Source organism: Mauremys reevesii, linkage group 10 (genome assembly GCF_016161935.1).
Source record: "Mauremys reevesii isolate NIE-2019 linkage group 10, ASM1616193v1, whole genome shotgun sequence".
Classification (NCBI taxonomy): Eukaryota; Metazoa; Chordata; order Testudines; family Geoemydidae; genus Mauremys; species Mauremys reevesii.
The window spans coordinates 41,908,234-41,925,468 of NC_052632.1; the positions used below are offsets into that span (position 1 = coordinate 41,908,234).

The 17,235-nt window shown below is 39.8% G+C and overlaps 1 protein-coding gene across 1 annotated transcript in view; it reads right to left on the reverse strand.

Moving 5' to 3' along the window:
• The window catches only part of MYO9A (myosin IXA), a 467,296-nt gene that overhangs the window by 251,055 nt on the left and 199,006 nt on the right, over nt 1-17,235 (reverse strand). The window contains exons 4-6 of the mRNA XM_039491520.1: nt 14,043-14,105; nt 10,329-10,428; nt 5,239-5,295 (exon numbers count right to left, since the gene is read on the reverse strand). Coding sequence (XP_039347454.1) covers nt 5,239-5,295; nt 10,329-10,428; nt 14,043-14,105 — 220 coding nt within the window. The remainder of the gene's footprint in view (nt 1-5,238; nt 5,296-10,328; nt 10,429-14,042; nt 14,106-17,235) is intronic.

A 17,235-nucleotide genomic window follows, 5' to 3' on the forward strand; every position in this document is an offset into this window, starting at 1 on the left:
GCGCTGTTTGCCTGGACTGCTCAAGACCTGAATGCTTGTGTAGGAGAAACTCTTGAGTGAGATCTTGGAAAAGTGAGATCTTGGAAGAGTTGTTGCCGTTTTCATAATGTAATAAAAATACTGTAATGATAAATAATTAATAATAAATAGTGTGTAACAAGCATGTCATAAAAACAAATTTTATATTTCCAAGATCACTGTTTTTATAATTTATACTCAGGTACAGGAGAAAATCCCTGGAAATATTCATTTTTAAGAGGGGATTCATGAGACTTGACGTGCTAGTGAAAGGGGTTCACAGGCTGTTAAAGTTTGGGAACCACTGCTTTAGAGTAATGTCCACTTGTTGATCCTAAGATAAATCACTTTAATTTCAAATATTAGCATCAACAAACACAAACACACAGGAATATTAGACAATATCCACTGACAGTATCCAATTCCCCCAACTAAAAACTGTTTAAGTGGATTTATACATGGTTTTTAAAATCAGCTGTAATACAAATGTGGGCAGAATCTCAATTTAAATGAGAAATGAATATGTTTGCTTTCTATTAAAACAAGACTTATTAAAAAGGGGGCATTTTCATCAGTTGTGCTAAATTGAATTGATAATGCTATAGAAATATGCCCGCTTTAACTGGACATAGCCCCATAAACTACTTTTAAACTCTGAATAAATGTATATATCATATGTATTCAATGGGACAGCTATAGCTCAAAATAGATAAACCATGTAATACAGCAATGAGACCAATTAATTTTATTCCATAAACTGATGGCAAGAAACAAAGCCTTTCATGTGTAGGTCAGTGGTTCCACTTTGGCCCAGATTTTAGTGACCAAAAGTCATTACTAACTGATAGCTAATTGGCAAGCAGTATGAAATACATTGTTAATCTCAATCCAGCTCTTAAAAAACAAGTGTCTACATCAGAAAAAATATACTATCAAAACTGACTTCCTTGTTGGCAGATGCAGAAAGGTTTCAAGGGAGGAAAGGGCCAATGAGACTAAACTCCCCTTTCCAAGTTATGGTTGACACACGGTATTAGGACAATATGGGGTAGCTTGTACTCCGGCTCTTGCTGAACTTGGACAGCACAGGAAAATAAATGCATTTTACATGCATTTAGTATCCAGGGCTGGGATCTATCAAAGACACTAAAAATCTCATTTAAAAATGAAGAACAGTGCCTACATTCCTGTGATTTACCGGATCTCACCCATTTGAAATTAGATCACAAGTTATTAGTGAAACTACTACAGCTGACTCAGAAGCAATACATTCAAAGGCAAAGTGGTTAACAATTTACATAACAATTGCCAAGATCGTTAACCCATATGGAAAGGCTTCTTGTAAATCATTTATGTCAAAGCAGATGCTCTGCACACTATTTCATCAGCAGTAAGTCCCTATACTTTATTTTCTTTTATCAAAATGGACAGTCATAAATTTAGAACATTCATGCTGTAATTACAAACAACTGTGAAAAGAGCCAACATTTGCAGACTAATCAAACTGGTCATCAGTATTCTGCTTAAGCAGTGAGTCGTCTTCCAGCCTTTTCATACAAAAGCAAGAACCCTGCTTACTAGCACTAAATTGGAGGAATTCAAGCATCTCCACTCTCAAAGTTGAAAGATATGCTTGTTCAGAGATGAAAATATCACTGGGGCAGCGAGTTACATGGGTCGTGGTGCCCGTGCTCCAGCAAATTCAGGGTATGGGGGCCTGGCTCCACCAATGTTCAGGGCTGGGTCTCTCCCCCGACCTCGCCTGCCACCCCTCGCGCCTCTCCCAGAGTGTCCTCCGGCCCCACCTGCTGCCCCCACACGCCTCCCCCGGAGCGTCCCTGCCTCCATCCTGGGCAGTGGACGGCTGCCCTGCCGCTCCGCGCTGTGCTCCCTCGCCTCCAGGGAACGGCACTGGCTGGAGGAAGGAAGCGTGCACACGTGATGGCAGCCGTCCTTACTTCTGGCACCCACCACAGGGGAGGCAAGGGGGCTTCCTGGACCTGAGAGGGGCCTGGCCCCTAGGAGCACGTGCAGTTACGGTGCTGGGTGAGTGTGCTAATATTAGAGGGGTAGCCGTGTTAGTCTGGATCTGTAAAAGCAACAAAGAATCCTGTGGCACCTTATAGACTAACAGACGTTTTGCAGCATGAGCTTTATTCACCCACGAAAGCTCATGCTGCAAAACGTCTGTTAGTCTATAAGGTGCCACAGGATTCTTTGTTGCTTGTGCTAATATTGTTGAAATTGCAAAATACTTTCTTAACAACCACTTTGCAGCAGCTGCTCTGAAAAAAAGTGGGAAGAACTAAGCTAAAACTCTCCCACAAGACGTGAGATGGAACTCAGTAGTGGACTGTTTTGAGCACTATATCAAGAACTGGCCTAAGCTGATGACAGTTTGTGAACAAAATTGTGAAAAAATAGATGGCACTGTCACAGCCAAAGTTCTCAACATTGGGCTTAAGAGAAATGCTGAACACATGCGGAGTACCCTGAAGCCTATTTCTGTAGCCTTGAACAAAACGCAGAAAAACAGCTGTTTTATTGCTGACGCTGTTGAAATTTGGAAAGAACTGAGTGAGAACTAAAAAAGAGAATATGCAATGACAGAGTTAAATTACAAGCATTAAAAAACAAATGGGACAAACACTATCTCCAGCTCATTTTCTTGCAAATATTCTCAATATTCGGTACCAGGGTCAAACCTTAACTGCTGAAGAAGAGGAGTTGGCTATGACACGGACATCCAGCAATCATCCCTCCATAATGCCAACTATAATAAACTTCAGAGCTAAGGGTGAACCATTCAAGAAATCTATGTTTGCTGATGATGTTTTAAAGAAAGTCACACCAGTGAACTGGTGGAAGTCACGTAAGCACTTGGATTCAGAGAATGTTGAAGTGATAATCTCACTTTTAACCTTCTGCCGGTGTAGAAAGAATATTTTCTTCCTTTAGACTAATTCATTCCAAATTGAGAAATGGTTTGGGACCTGAAAAAGCAGGAAAGCTTGTTTTTCTTTTCCAAATTATGAACAAACAGGAAGACAGTGAACAAACAGTGAAGATGACTGAGTTAGCTGCAGAAGCCAATATTTTAAGTTTCTCATGTTGACCTGGCTGACGTAGTCTATTTATTTTTTGTTTTTAAAACAATATTTCATTTAACTATTTTAGTTAAAAACTATTTTAACAAAAACAAACCTGATTTAAAAAAACTTGAATGTTTAAATTCATATGCTTGTTTTGTTAAAATATTATATGTTTGCTGTTGAAGAAAAAAATCCAGAATACATAACGTTGTTGTTTTAGTTAAATAAAACAATTTAAATGTCTGTCTGGTGATGTTCTCCTCCTAATACAGCATGGCAAGAAAATCCTCCAAATATTAATGATTAACCTGTTGAATTGGAGATAGTTCAACTCCCAATGACTTCATAAATATCTGCTTCAATTACCTTTGGTAAATGAAATAATCAAACAAATTCTGATATAGCTGTAAAACTAATCTGAAAAGTTTTCAAAATAAATCACTTTAAAGATGTATAGTATGTACCTTCTAAAAATGAAACCTACATCTATCTCGGATTTGTGAAGAATATGTACTAAGGTCATAACAACCAACAAGAATGCACTTTTATGTAGAAATCCATGATTAAATCGAGTCTTCCTGACTAGTGATTTATATCAATTTGATTTAAATCAAATCCACCCTGATTCTGTGTTGTCTATGTTCATAAACCATTTTTTTTAATCTTTGAGAAATTCACAAAGAAAAAAAACAAACATTCAGGACCACCCCACGCGATAAACAGAAAGGAACTTCATAGTCGAAGCATTATAGCTGATTTCATTGTCTACTAACCTTGCTAGTACAAGTAAATAAAAATCTCAAAATACCAGATTCAACAAATAACTAAAAAATATTTATAGACTTTGCTACTCAGAAATGGGCAAAGCAACTCTATTTTTCTTACATCATCCCGAGCTGGTTTTGGTTTTCAAAAAAAATCTGCACAGCGTGATTAGCCCAGCTCAAATGTAAGGAGGATTTGTCTTATCTACCTCCTAATTATGGGTTGTTTTTTTTAAATACATGATCCAAATTAGTTCTTTGAAACTGTTAGTATATTATACAGAGATTCTCCCCCTCCCCCCTCCCACAAGCACTGAATGATTCAATATTCAGTATTTTAAACTTTAGGCAATTATAGTCTGTCCCTTCTGTGGGTCTGAGATTAAATATTCTTACTGATGAAAGTCTTCCTTTTATTTTTGCCTATTTACTCATACATTAAAAGAATATCCTTACAGATTACCTTTTATTCCTTAAGATTACCAAACTCCATTAGTATAAAGCACATAGATAGCAATGATAACATGCAATTAGATTTACAAGCATGCTTTTAGGTTCAAGACAAAACTGACAAAAAAAGAACACATACACATCATCTGCAGGCCACACAAACCAAAAGCACATCTCTAATCTGGGCTAGTGCCGCTTGACTGAATTGCACGGGGGGGTGTAAAAAAGAGCTTCACATTTCCTTTTTTGGTCATATGTATTTGGAAAGGTCTTGCTGTTAAGCTGTCTTCTTTCAGATAACACTACGAGCCAAACTATTTTAACTAAGCAACTGTTTTTATTCTAAATTATATTGGTGTCTCCATTTTCTCACATACGTGGTGCAGTATTTTTATATAACAAATCGGATAGGAAACTCACTACACTGCAGTCATTTTGAAGGATCATGGAGAACAAATGTTTCAATGCCTGTTTAATTAAAAATCTCAGTTTGTTGTACTTGGAAATATCACTGAAAGAATTACTTTATTTTCACAAAAGAGAAATGTGATTATTGCTATATCATGAAACCATTATTATACAATGTACACCTTTTTGTCAACATATATGCACTATACTTAGGATAACATCATTAGAAAATTGATACTTGGTTCAATTAGATGGGCATATTCAATCCAAACTAAGAGAGAAGGTTTAGCAAAGGAAAATGACCAAAAAAGGGATGGGGAAAAAAAGATTTGCACCATCACCAGCTAAATATCCAAGCAACCGCACTGAGAAGAAAACCTATAGCTTTGGTGTTTCTATTTTAAATTAACTAAATTTCCTCTGTGTCTTGGTGTAGAATAAAGATTCAAATAAGCAAAGAAGCACCCTACACCAGCAACACAGAATGCACATGTACTTGTACTGACCGGCTCAGAGTCACAGTAATAATCATCCCAGCTCTGTCTGAGGGGTTTCTTTGTCATCTGAAAGCAAGGCAGATCAGGTTATGTAGCATTCAAGTCAAGCATAACTCTCTCCCCCAGGCCTTTGAGACAGGGCAGCAATGCAATTACATTACTTGCAAAGTCAGAATTCATTTTGAATGGAGTTATGAAATTTAAAATCTGTAAGGAAGAATTTAGGTTTTAGGAATTATTTACCACATTTGTCAATATTCTGATCTCTACTTATGGTATTTTAATAACATGTATAATGATAATTCTGCATGTTACAAGGCTAATATATTTCTAAGACAGATTTATCTATGACTATTATAGTTAAGCCATGGGCTTACCTAGTGATAGTGATCTGCACAGCCATGCTGGAAAACAAGGTCTAGTTTCTACTCTCTTAACCCCTTCTCTGGGGAGCTACATACGTTGGAAAACCATGATTCATATGGCCAATCAAGGAACAGCATCAAGGGTTCCTACGGAAGTGCCATCTAGTCTTTCTCAGCCAGAAAGACAGAGATGGGGTTAAAAAGGGTATAGTTAGGGTGGACAAAATATAAGGATTCTCAAGGCTAAAAAAAATAAAGCAGAAAGCAGCCCCAATGGGAAAATGTTATGGCACAACTGTTTATATTGCAGTAATTAAACTAATTACAGATCCAGTCCTGCACGCAGTTGACTGCAGTAGGAGTGAAGGCCAGCCAGCACAGCTCAGGAAGTATTGAGCATTGTGCACAATTGGACCGTTAGTATTTCAACTGTAAATCTATTTGACAGGCCAAATCTGACCTGAGCAGAAATTACAAATAAGGTTGTTTTATTAAAAAATATTTAAAAAAATAAAATTATTTCAGCACTTTTCTTACACTGAAGGCTTGCTCAAATATCACATACTTTTTACAAAAACTGAAGGGGTTTAAACAATAGATGCTTTAATGCTCACTCTCAATATAAAATATAATTTTGATTTGTACACCTAAACGTGGACCAGAGCCTTGGTGAAAACAGAAAGAAAAAAGTTTTACTTTGCTCCCTAATTTTTTCATCTTTTCAGTGAACAGTAACTGACCATCCCTTTATCTCTTCTTATCCCTCTCTAATCTCTCTCTAATTTTATTTCTAAGGCACCTGTAACAAATCCATTTAATTAGTATGAGAATGTTCAAAGGTGATCTAATATTTTTGCCTTTTCATGTTTCCATTTCCTCTTCCTCCTTATCTTTCATTGTCCCCACTGGATGTAGGCGATGGGAAGGATGTGGTTACTGCACTAATGGAAGGTACTGGTATGAAATGACACACTTAACACTTCTAAAGAAGCCAATTTGTGTAGGTCCGCATGGATAAAGCTCTCTTTCTCTAACAAATAGGCCCGGATACAATACAGTAATCATGTCCAAAACTTCAAACTGTCATCATGATCCTCAGCTAAATCCAGAATCTGCTTTGAAGATCCACTGAGGGGCACTTAGAAATTCTATGCACCTCTAACCATCCTCAGACCATGATTTAGACTAAAACCGAAGTTTTAATCTAAAACATGTCAGCCCTCTCCTTACCTAGTACATTATACTACTTTGTTGTTGTTTTTTAAATACTGTTGACCTCGGTTTTACAACCTTGAAAAAAATAAAGGAAATGTAATAAAAATAGCTGTTTTAAAAAACAAAATTAAGATTATGAAACAACCAAACAAAAAAATTCATTTGAAAATTATCTTGGCCCTGCCATGCTTCAGAATTACACAATATGTTACATAAAGAACACAGTATGTTCTCAAACCTCTCCAATACTTACACCGTGTTTAAGAGCAAAAGCCTTAAACTCTATTAGGTCACTAGCTTGTGTGAAATTCTTAATGTCATTAAATGTGGATGGCAATCATTATTATTACACTGTATTTTGGCTTTAATATACTGCTTTAAAGGACTTTAAAATTTCTTACTTTCTGAAGACTTTAGCCCTCTTAAGCTGTCAACCTTTCACAAGTTTAAGACAGACTAAAAAGCTATTTGCAATGCACTGTGTTTACACAATTGAAGCTTTAACTTGTAATCTTAGGGCTTGGCTATACTTGAAAGTTGCAGCGCTGGTGGAGGCTTTCCAGCGCTGCAATTAGTAACTGTCCACACCTGCAAGGCACATCCAGCGCTGCAACTCCCTGGCTGCAGCGCTGGCTGTACACCTGGTCTGGTTGGGGTATAACGAGTGCAGCGCTGGTGATCCAGCGCTGCTCGTCAAGTGTGGCCACACACCAGCGCTTTAATTGGCCTCCAGGGTATTAGGAGATATTCCAGAATGCTTTTAACTAAATTACTCTCTTTGTTTTGTTATGCAGCCTCTCTTTGTTTTGTTGTGAACTCCGAGCTCCGCGCCGGAGCTCCGTTGCTGGTGCTGCTTATCTAAAAAACAAACAGAGCTCCTGTTTGTTGTGATCAATCTGTACCTGGCTGTAAACAATCAAATGAGAGGCAGGCAGGGAGTGAGTGAAACAGCGGGGAGTCATGTTGGATGCAGGCTGTTTGCAATTACGAGTTAAGACTAAGGGGTTGGAAACATTTTCTGATTTTTCAAGGCAGGAAGCTAACACACAGTGTTCGCTCAAAAAATCCACTCTCTCTCTCTCCCCCCGCTCCCTGTCACACTAGACCCCACTCCACCTGCCTCTTTTGAAAAGCACGTTGCTGCCACTTGAACGCTGGGATAGCTGCCCATAATGCATCACTCCCAACAGCGCTGCAAATGTGGCCACACACCAGCGCTGTTCCTGCACAGCTGCAACTTTCAAGTGTAGCCAAGCCCTAAGAATGGCAAAATTATTTACTGCTAGCCAATGAAAAAACATTTTTCTTTTAAATATATACTAAACTGTTCTCAGATCTATCATTCCAAAGTAAAACAAACATTTAATTTAAAAAATCCACATATAACATAACTAGGGATTCTTTATTTTTTTAGTTTTATATTGCATGTGATTTCAACTTCATGAAATGAAAGGATAATTAACCACTGACAAGCAAGGGTGTGACATGTCATTCCATATTCTTTATGAAAACAGGCTTATGATATGAATATGAAACAACAGATATACTTTATGCAAGATGGCTCATGTGAGATATCATTGGAACGGTTATAATTTACTGAATGTGATTATCCAATTTGTATGCCTGTATCATTTCTGTATCTGAAGTTAGGACTATTGACTACGTATCTGTATTTCAACTATGCTACTTTGGGTGACGTCCACTGCTAACACTTCAGGTCCAACAATGGAAAAACTAAACGGTAGATGGCCCATCAGCAAGGACAATGAATTGTGAAAAGCTTGGCCTTCCTGTGGACGCTCCATACTGCCACTGACTCATGGATGCCATAATCCTAGAGAGTGAGGTGGTCTTGTCACCTGATACTAAAACATTACCTGGGACTTCTTGTAACTTTCCACTGTAAGGGAAGGGGGGGTCAAGTTTGGGAAACCAAGAATTCCCACCTTATGTAAATCCTATTTCAGGGTGGGGAGGAAGGCAAACAGGACTCCTTCTCCACGACCTATCTGCCCAAGAAGAAAGACTGCAAAAGGGAAAGCAAGGGGGAAGTCCAGACTCAGACAGGGGTACAGTCTGAAAAGGAATATAACTGGAACTTTGAACCATAGCAACTTTGCAAAGTGCCTGCAACAATATCTAGGGTGAGAAATACTATTTGTAACCAATTTCTTTAGTGAAACTAGCTTAGTTTGCATGTTTGATTTCATTTGCTTAGTAATCTGTTTTGTTCTGTCTGTAACCCCTTTTACCACTTAAAATCTGCCTTTTATAATTAATAAGATTTATTTTGTTCCTTATTAAACCCAGTTTCTGTCATTTCTAACTGGGGGGGGGGGACAAAAAGCACAGCTCTTTCCACATTGAGGGAGAGGGCAAATTTGATAATATATCTTTGGGTCTGCACTCCAAGAGAGGTGGACATCTGAATGCTGGAGCAAGTCCCTTAAGCTGAGTCTTCCCAGAGCTGATCTGCAGGTTGGGTGGGTGGGTGTTTGTTTTAAGAGCCTGGCTCAGCAAGAAAGGTTACAGGGGGCCCATGCTGGCAGAACAGGTAGACTCAGTGGTATCTCAGGACATCAGGTGGCTTCCCAAGGGGTCCAACCTGTCACAAAGGGTTCCACATGTGACTGTCCAAATCCCATTAACATTTACAGGAGCTAAAACTTTTTTCCTCTTAATGTACATTAATGGCAGAGGAAAGCCCTGCCCAAACCTGGTAAAAAGAACCTCTACAGGGTTATACATTGACCTTGTCCTGACCTAGCTCCAACTGCTTCATGCTCATCCCTGTAAACTTTTCCTCTTCTCCCCATCTGCTGTAAGGGAGGCCAGCTTGCTGGACAAAGACCCGCTCACATAAATGTTGCGGTGGGCACAACATTTCTACAATGAAGCTTCATAAATTTTCTGCGATGCTAACTGAATAGTCCCACAGAAATATCTCACTTGTTTGTGGTTGATGGTTTCTACATTTTGTTTATATTAGGCTTGTTACATTGTTAAAGTACTAAAGTCATGCTATCAGACAGCCAATCCATAAAGCTACAGAATTATAGCATCATCATGCAAGCTGTTATATCCTACAGGCCCACTGCTAACAAGTCGACACATCTCTATCTGAACAGACCTAGGTAGAAGACAGATATTAATTAACAACAACATTCATACAGATGGAAGGTAAATGATAACTTCCCTTAGGAGATTATATTCAGTAAATAGCTTATATTTTTATTCTTCTGTACTCCACTTAAGGATGACTGATAGCATCAAAATCATTGCCCTTCTCAAATAGCTGAAGTGCCAACACTGATGAATATCTCATCATGAAACCCTGAATACAAAGGCCACAGACAAATTTCATCACTCAGCTTATTTTCTTTATTAGCATTAAATAAAATCAATAGAGAAGAAGTATGTCATCAGGAAAGAATGGACCATCACTCTAGAGATAAATACATTCTACAACCCTTTTTATAAAATGCTGTCACATCCCCAAAGCTGCCTGTTTATTCCCACCTGATTGAGGTAATGATACTCCTCGGGTTGTTTAAGATGGAATGCTGACCTTTCTTCCTCACTTGCTCCTGCCAGAAGGTAATAAAATACATGGTAGTTCCTGGTAACAAATAAAAATGATGTTAAACTTGAAAATCAATATCAGCATTGTACATATACTTGTGTGTTCACATTAAGAACCTGATTTCCAAAGTTGTGGGACTGCAGCTACATGTACAATTGAGCATACAAATTGAGACTGGGATTTTCAAAGGCATGAAGGGTATTAGGTACCCAATTTTCATTGACTTTCAAATGAGATTAGGGCACCTCACTTCTTTAGCTCACTTTTAACATTCCAGCCATTAATACCAAGAGCATGTGCAAATGGTCCGTTCAATGTACAATTGGCTAATGTGTGTGCAAACACCCAATCCGTACTCAGGTCCCCCTTGGAAGCAGGCAGTGGAACAATCACATCTGTGTCCAGTACCAGGTTTGCAATGGCACCAGGCCCACACTCAGAAAGGGACCGCCCCCAAGACTGTGGCCTTGCCCTCCGCTCCACCTTCACTCTGTCCTGAGACCCAGCCACCACTTGGCCTCTTCCCCCACCAGGGCCCCACCTGCACTCCACCCCAAGGCCTTGCCCCCAGCCAGCCTCTTCCCCCCAAGGCTCCACCCACTGCTCACTACCCTACACCCCCTCCTCCCACCTGGCTCCAGTAGCTCTGGTTTTCTAATTAACCCCTTCTGGGACAACCCGGTGGTAAAGCAAAGGATACAGACTTAAAGGAATTTCTTATCCACACATATCTTACTCTTAACTAAGGCTAAGATTTTGTCATGGTTATTTTTAGTAAAAGTCATGGACAGGTCATGTCCAATAAACAAAAATTCACGGAAGCCATAACCCATCTGTGACTTTTGCTGCTGTGGCTCCATGGTTTCCGCTGCCACCATGGTGGCTGGAAGCTGCAGGGGGGCCTCCTCTTCGCCCATGGCAGCTGGGAACTGCAGGGTGACCATCTTTCCCAAAGAGAAAACAGAACACCCCAGCTGCTCGCCCGACAAGCCCCCGGTTCCCCCGTGAGGCCTTCACCCGTCGCTGGAACCCTGAGGCATGTTTTCATGCTTAGATATATGTAAAGGATGGGCAGGATATCTGACTTCACTAGGTATAAGAGCCTTATAAAAGGAGGCTATGAAGGGGAAAGGGGAAAACTTTCTGCCTGATTGTTGCCTTGCACCATGTGTAGTCATTTAAACTCGTTCAAAGTGAACATAAAGTGAATGAAAAAAAGCTACTAAATCAGACCACCACTTCACACTGATGTTAACAATGGCACAAAGTGAAGAGTAACAGAGAATTAGAACCTTTGTTCCCACTTAGTACACCCGTCGTCCAAGAATAAATTTATGAAAGAGCTTAGGAACATGTGTAATAGTAATACATTAGTCTAGACCCCAAAATGTCAACATTCTTCCTTACAAAGTGGTAAACAGGGCAAGAACTCTGCCACTTTGGCTCTGCAGAAGGGGATTTGAAATCCTCTTATTTCATTTTGATATCAAACACATCCTAAATGCTTGAAATACACTATTAATGTTAAAAGAGCTAATATGGCTAAGATAACAATTACTTTTACCTAAGCATGACTTTACAATAGAATAGTATTGCCAGCACAATAGTATTTCTAAAATTAAGAATTCTGCACTTCAGGAGTCTTATCAAAAGTTTTTCTGAGGGGAAAAAAGATTAACTCATAACAACCTTGAATACATTTTTCAAGTTTCGGTGTGCATGCAATTTAACCTTGAGAACAGTACATTAGCATTATAATAATGGATGTACCAATTCCACATGGATGAGACTCAGATTGCAAAACGATTTATTTTTCCCCTTCATCTAACTTAATAAGATAATTTTAGCACCAAGAGGGTCTTATCTATTACACCAAAGGACACATAGCAATTAATGTAAAACTGTACAAGAACAATAGTCTCAAGTTATGTCTACACTGCAATAAAACACTCTTAGCTGGACCCAGTCAGCTGACTCTGACTCAAGAGGGTTGGGCTCTGGGGCTATAAAACCGCTGTATAAACGTTTGGGCGCTAGGTGGACCTGGGCTCTGGGATTCTGCAAGGCCAGAGGGTCCCACAGCCAGGGCTCCAGTCCGAGCCCGAACCGCTACACAGCAATTTTATAGCCCTGGAGTCCAACTCAGCAGACCCAGGCCAGCCGTGGATGTTTTACTGCACTGTAGAAATACCCTCAAAGAGCAACACAGAAGAAAGTGCCAGTAGTTGACATAATGAATAGAAGATAAAGTTTGACTTTCTCTACCTCCTAATAAGGGCCATGTGGGGTTTGCAGGGTTTTTTTTGTTTTTGGGGGGGAGAGGGGGTTGGGGTTTTTTTTGAATAAACTATGAGACAGTGGAAAATTTGTTTAAAATAGAGGGAATAATTAATCACTGAAATTAAAAGATAAGTCTGCAATAGGGAAATAAAAAGCCATAAGTAGGCAAAATAAATCATTTTCTTTATCACCATTGCGCCTTGGAGCCCTAGTCCATGGAGTCATGGAGCCCTAGCCCATTATGCAAGGTGCTGCTCAAAGAGCAAAAAGACAGCCCCTGCCCCAAAATTAAATTTTAAATAGTTTACAAATAATGCAGAAGTCACATAATAACCATGCTATAACATTTGATGTATCCATTAGTCAGAAAGACAGTGGAAAATATAAGACAGGGACTGTAAGGATGAAATGGAGATCTGGATTTTCCTCCCTTCTAGATTTCACTCCCCAAATGAAATTTGCTATTAAACAAATACTGCAAAACAGGCTTAGGCCATGTCTACACTCAAAAGTTAGGGTGACCAAGTTACATCACTCAGGGCTGTGAAAAAATCCACATCCCTGAGCAAGACAGTTAAACTGAACTAACCCTCTGTGTAGATAGGGCTAGGTCAATGGAATTATTCTCCTCTTGACCTAGCTGCTGCCGCTTGGGGAGGTGGATTACCTGTCCTACGCAAATAGGAAAACTCCACCAATCGCTGTAGTGAGTGTCTACATACTACAGCATTACAGCTGCAGTATTGCACCTATGCCAGTGTAGAATTTCAAGTGTAGACAAGCCCTTAGCTTAACTGAAACTAAACTGAATTACGGCCATTTTAATTCTGAATGAGTGTTCATACAGGGGTTTAATGCAGTTTAACTAATTCACTTTCCTGAATGTCACTGTGTACACAAGCTCTAAGTAGCTTGCCAGCAAATTGATTAGCAATACATACTTAGGCCTGGTCTACACTGAGGGTGGGGTAGGAGGGTGTCAACCTAAGATACGAAACTTCAGCTACGCGAATAGCATAGCTGAAGTCGACGTATCTTAGGTCGATTTACCTGGCCATGAGGACGGTAGCAAGTCGACCACTGCCACTCCCCCGTCGACTCCGCTTCCGCCTCTCACCGCGGTGAAGTTCCGGAGTTGATGGCAGAGCAATCGGGGATCAATTTTATCACGTCTACACTAGACGCGATAAATCAATTCCCGATAGATCGATCACTACCTGCCGATCCAGTGGGTAGTGTAGACGTACCCTTAGAATGGTGAAACTGATATCCTACAGTCCAGTTAAAATAGGATATTAAAACTGTCATGCACCGAATAAATATATCGTTAAAAATATAAAGATACACATAAGTAAAAAACAGGTTCCTACCGTTCATTGTGTTCCTGATAGACTAGCCTGGATTTCTCCAGTAAATACTTTTCAACATAAGCTCTGGAAGAAGAAAATTAGTCATTCATCCAATGTTCAGATTAAATGGAGAGCTTTATTGCAATTTTTTTACTATACAGAAAAGAGACATTTTTATTTCATTCTTGTTTCATTTAGTTATATAAATTTCTTCCTAGGCAGAACAAGCCCAAAATTATGTTTGACTTTTGAGGGTTTTCGTTTGATACAAAGCCAGGACTAACATCTATACGAAATCTCTGATGAGTTAGTCTATGGGCAGGGAGTGTAGTGGGAAGCCTTGACAGAAACTAAAGAATCTAAGATACCTATTAAACCTAAATTCAGAAAGATAAAATTGACTGACTAACCCTCTAAATCCCAGACTGAGATCAGAGCCCATTTAGGTCCTGATCCTGCAATGAAATCCATGTGGATGCAGTGAACTGCCCATGGAGATTTAATTGCAAGTTCAGGTCTACATTTTAAAGCCCTCCTTTATTATGTCAAGTATCAGAGGGGTAGCCGTGTTAGTCTGGATCTGTAAAAGCAGCAAAAAATCCTGTGGCACCTTATAGACTAACAGACGTTTTGCAGCATGAGCTTTCGTGGGTGAATACCCACTTCATCGGATGCAAGTGGGTATTCACCCACGAAAGCTCATGCTGCAAAACGTCTGTTAGTCTATAAGGTGCCACAGAATTCTTTGCTCCTTTATTATGGTCACTCTCCAGTCACTCACATCTAAGTATATATTCAAGTATTTTGCTGAATAGTCTGTTGATGCTAAATATCTTGCTACTAAACCTGTGAAGTTTACAAGCTCTTCATGTTTTGGCAATTAAACATATGCGGTTCTTTAACCAAATATTGGACAGTGATTTTCAGAACTTGTGTGCAAGTTGTTTTTGCATCAAATGTACTTGTGTAAATGCAATTAGAAACATCAGAAATTGTCATCTCTGAGGCAGGGCTATACTACTGTGGTTGTACAGTGGCTAACACAATAGGTGCCCATTGTTAGGTGGCTCCTAGGCACCACCATAATAAACATGATTGATAAACAGCAGGTATAAGACAGAGAGGTTCTTTTGCACAGGTTCTGAAAGCTTGGCTCTAGACATCTATTTTATATACATCTATACACACACACATATACATACATACACACACACACACAGTTAGGGAATTATATAAAAACATTTTTGTGAGGTTCATGGAAAAACAATATTTTATACTACAACAGAGGCAGCTAATTATTTTTTCAAATGCTATTACTGTGCTTGGGGCGGCACCCAAGGAGCTTACAATTAAGTATATAAACATAATATACCAGAGACAACAAAGTGCAATTTCTAAGGGAAACAAGAGGTTTCCTCCTACTTTTTCAGTAGCTGGATTATACTAAAAATGGAGCTTACTTACCTATAACTGGAGGTTCTTCAAGATGTGTGGTCCCTATCTGTAGTCCACACATGGGATACACATGCGCACCATACCATATGCCTGAGTCCGGAATTTTTCACAGGCAGTGTCCATTGGCCTGCACACACGTCATAGCTCTCCTCATGCTCTGAACCGAGAGCATAAGTGATGGTGCGGACTGACATCTGTCCAGTTTCCCATTCTTACCTCAGTTCTAACAATCCCCAGCAGAGGGTAATGGAATACAGATAGGGACCATACCCCTTGAAGAACCTTCAGTTACAGGTAAGTAACCTCAATTTCTAATTTGAGTGATAATCCCAATGTGTATTCTGCACATGGGAGATTAACAAGCAGTAGTCAGACATGGGGTGGGTACGAGGACACAGAAGTGATAGCTGAATGTAATACTGCTGTCCCCACAGCTGTATCCATTGCTGTTGACCGCACCAGAGCGAAATGTCTCATGAAGATATGCAAAAACCTCCAAGTAGCTGCCCTAAGTATCTTTAGGAGGAGTACATGTCTTAGCGAGGCAGAAGAAGAAGTTTGCCCTCTAGTGGAACGAGCTCTCACACACACACTGAGGGAATATGAGCTAACTGGTAACAAAGGGCAATACAACCCGAGATTCATTTTGAAAGTCTCTGTACCAATATAGCCTGATCCCTTGATTGCTCTGCTATGGAAATAGTTTGGTGTCTTACTAACATCCTTTGTTCTTTCCAGATAAAAGGCTTAGCCCTTCGAAAGTCTAGAGAATACAGCCATTTCTCTTCATCTGTGGAAAAAATACTGGTAGGTGGATTATTTGACTCATTTGAAACTCAAACTACTTTAAGGACAAATCTAGGGTGGGGTCGTAACAAGACCTTTTCTTTATAGAGGGTAGTATACAGTGAGTCTGCCATGAGTGCTCAGAGCTTACTGACTCTTCTGGCTGACATTGTGGCTATTAGAAAGGCCACCTTCATGGACAAATGGGCCAGAGGGCATGTAGCTACAGGCTTAAATGGGGAGGGGTTAGTGAGCAATGATAAAACAAAATTGAGGTCCCAATGAGGCGCAATCTTCACCAATGATGGAAAGTATATGAGAATCCCCTTCAGAAATCTAGTTGTGACAGGATGAGTGAATATTGTATGGTTATCCACCAGAGGATGGAAACCGCTGATCGCTGCTAAATGCACTCACAGAGAACTGAGCGGAAGACCCAATGATTTAAGGGTAAGTAGATATTCTAAAATAGCAGGGGATCCTGGCAGATTTTGGACACAAGTTGAATAGGTGAGCCCAATAGGAGAAATGCTTCCATTTTCTGAGTAACAGCTTCTCATAGAGTCTTTTCTGCTTTGGTTAAGGATGGATTGCATCCATAAAGAACATAAGTGCTCTATTTCTGATGTCCATTCAAATACCAGGCCCTGAGTTGCAGCAGTCCAGAGTGAGGTGCTTGAACCTTCCAGGTAATGTGGGGATGTTGATGGGTGCGTGAACTGAGAGCTTCAGCAGACCCATAAACCAGAACAGTTGAGTACAATCAGGATGACCTGAGCACTGTCTTGGTGGATCTTCCATAGAACTTGTAGTATTAATAGGGTGGGAGGGAAGACATACCCCAGGTGATTCTTCCATGACATTAGGAGAGGCATCTACCACTGAGACCTTGACCAAGGCTGCTCTGTAGCAGCACAGAGGAAGTTTCCTTTTCTCCCAAAAGACATTCCCCACTGGGCGAAGATATTGCTAA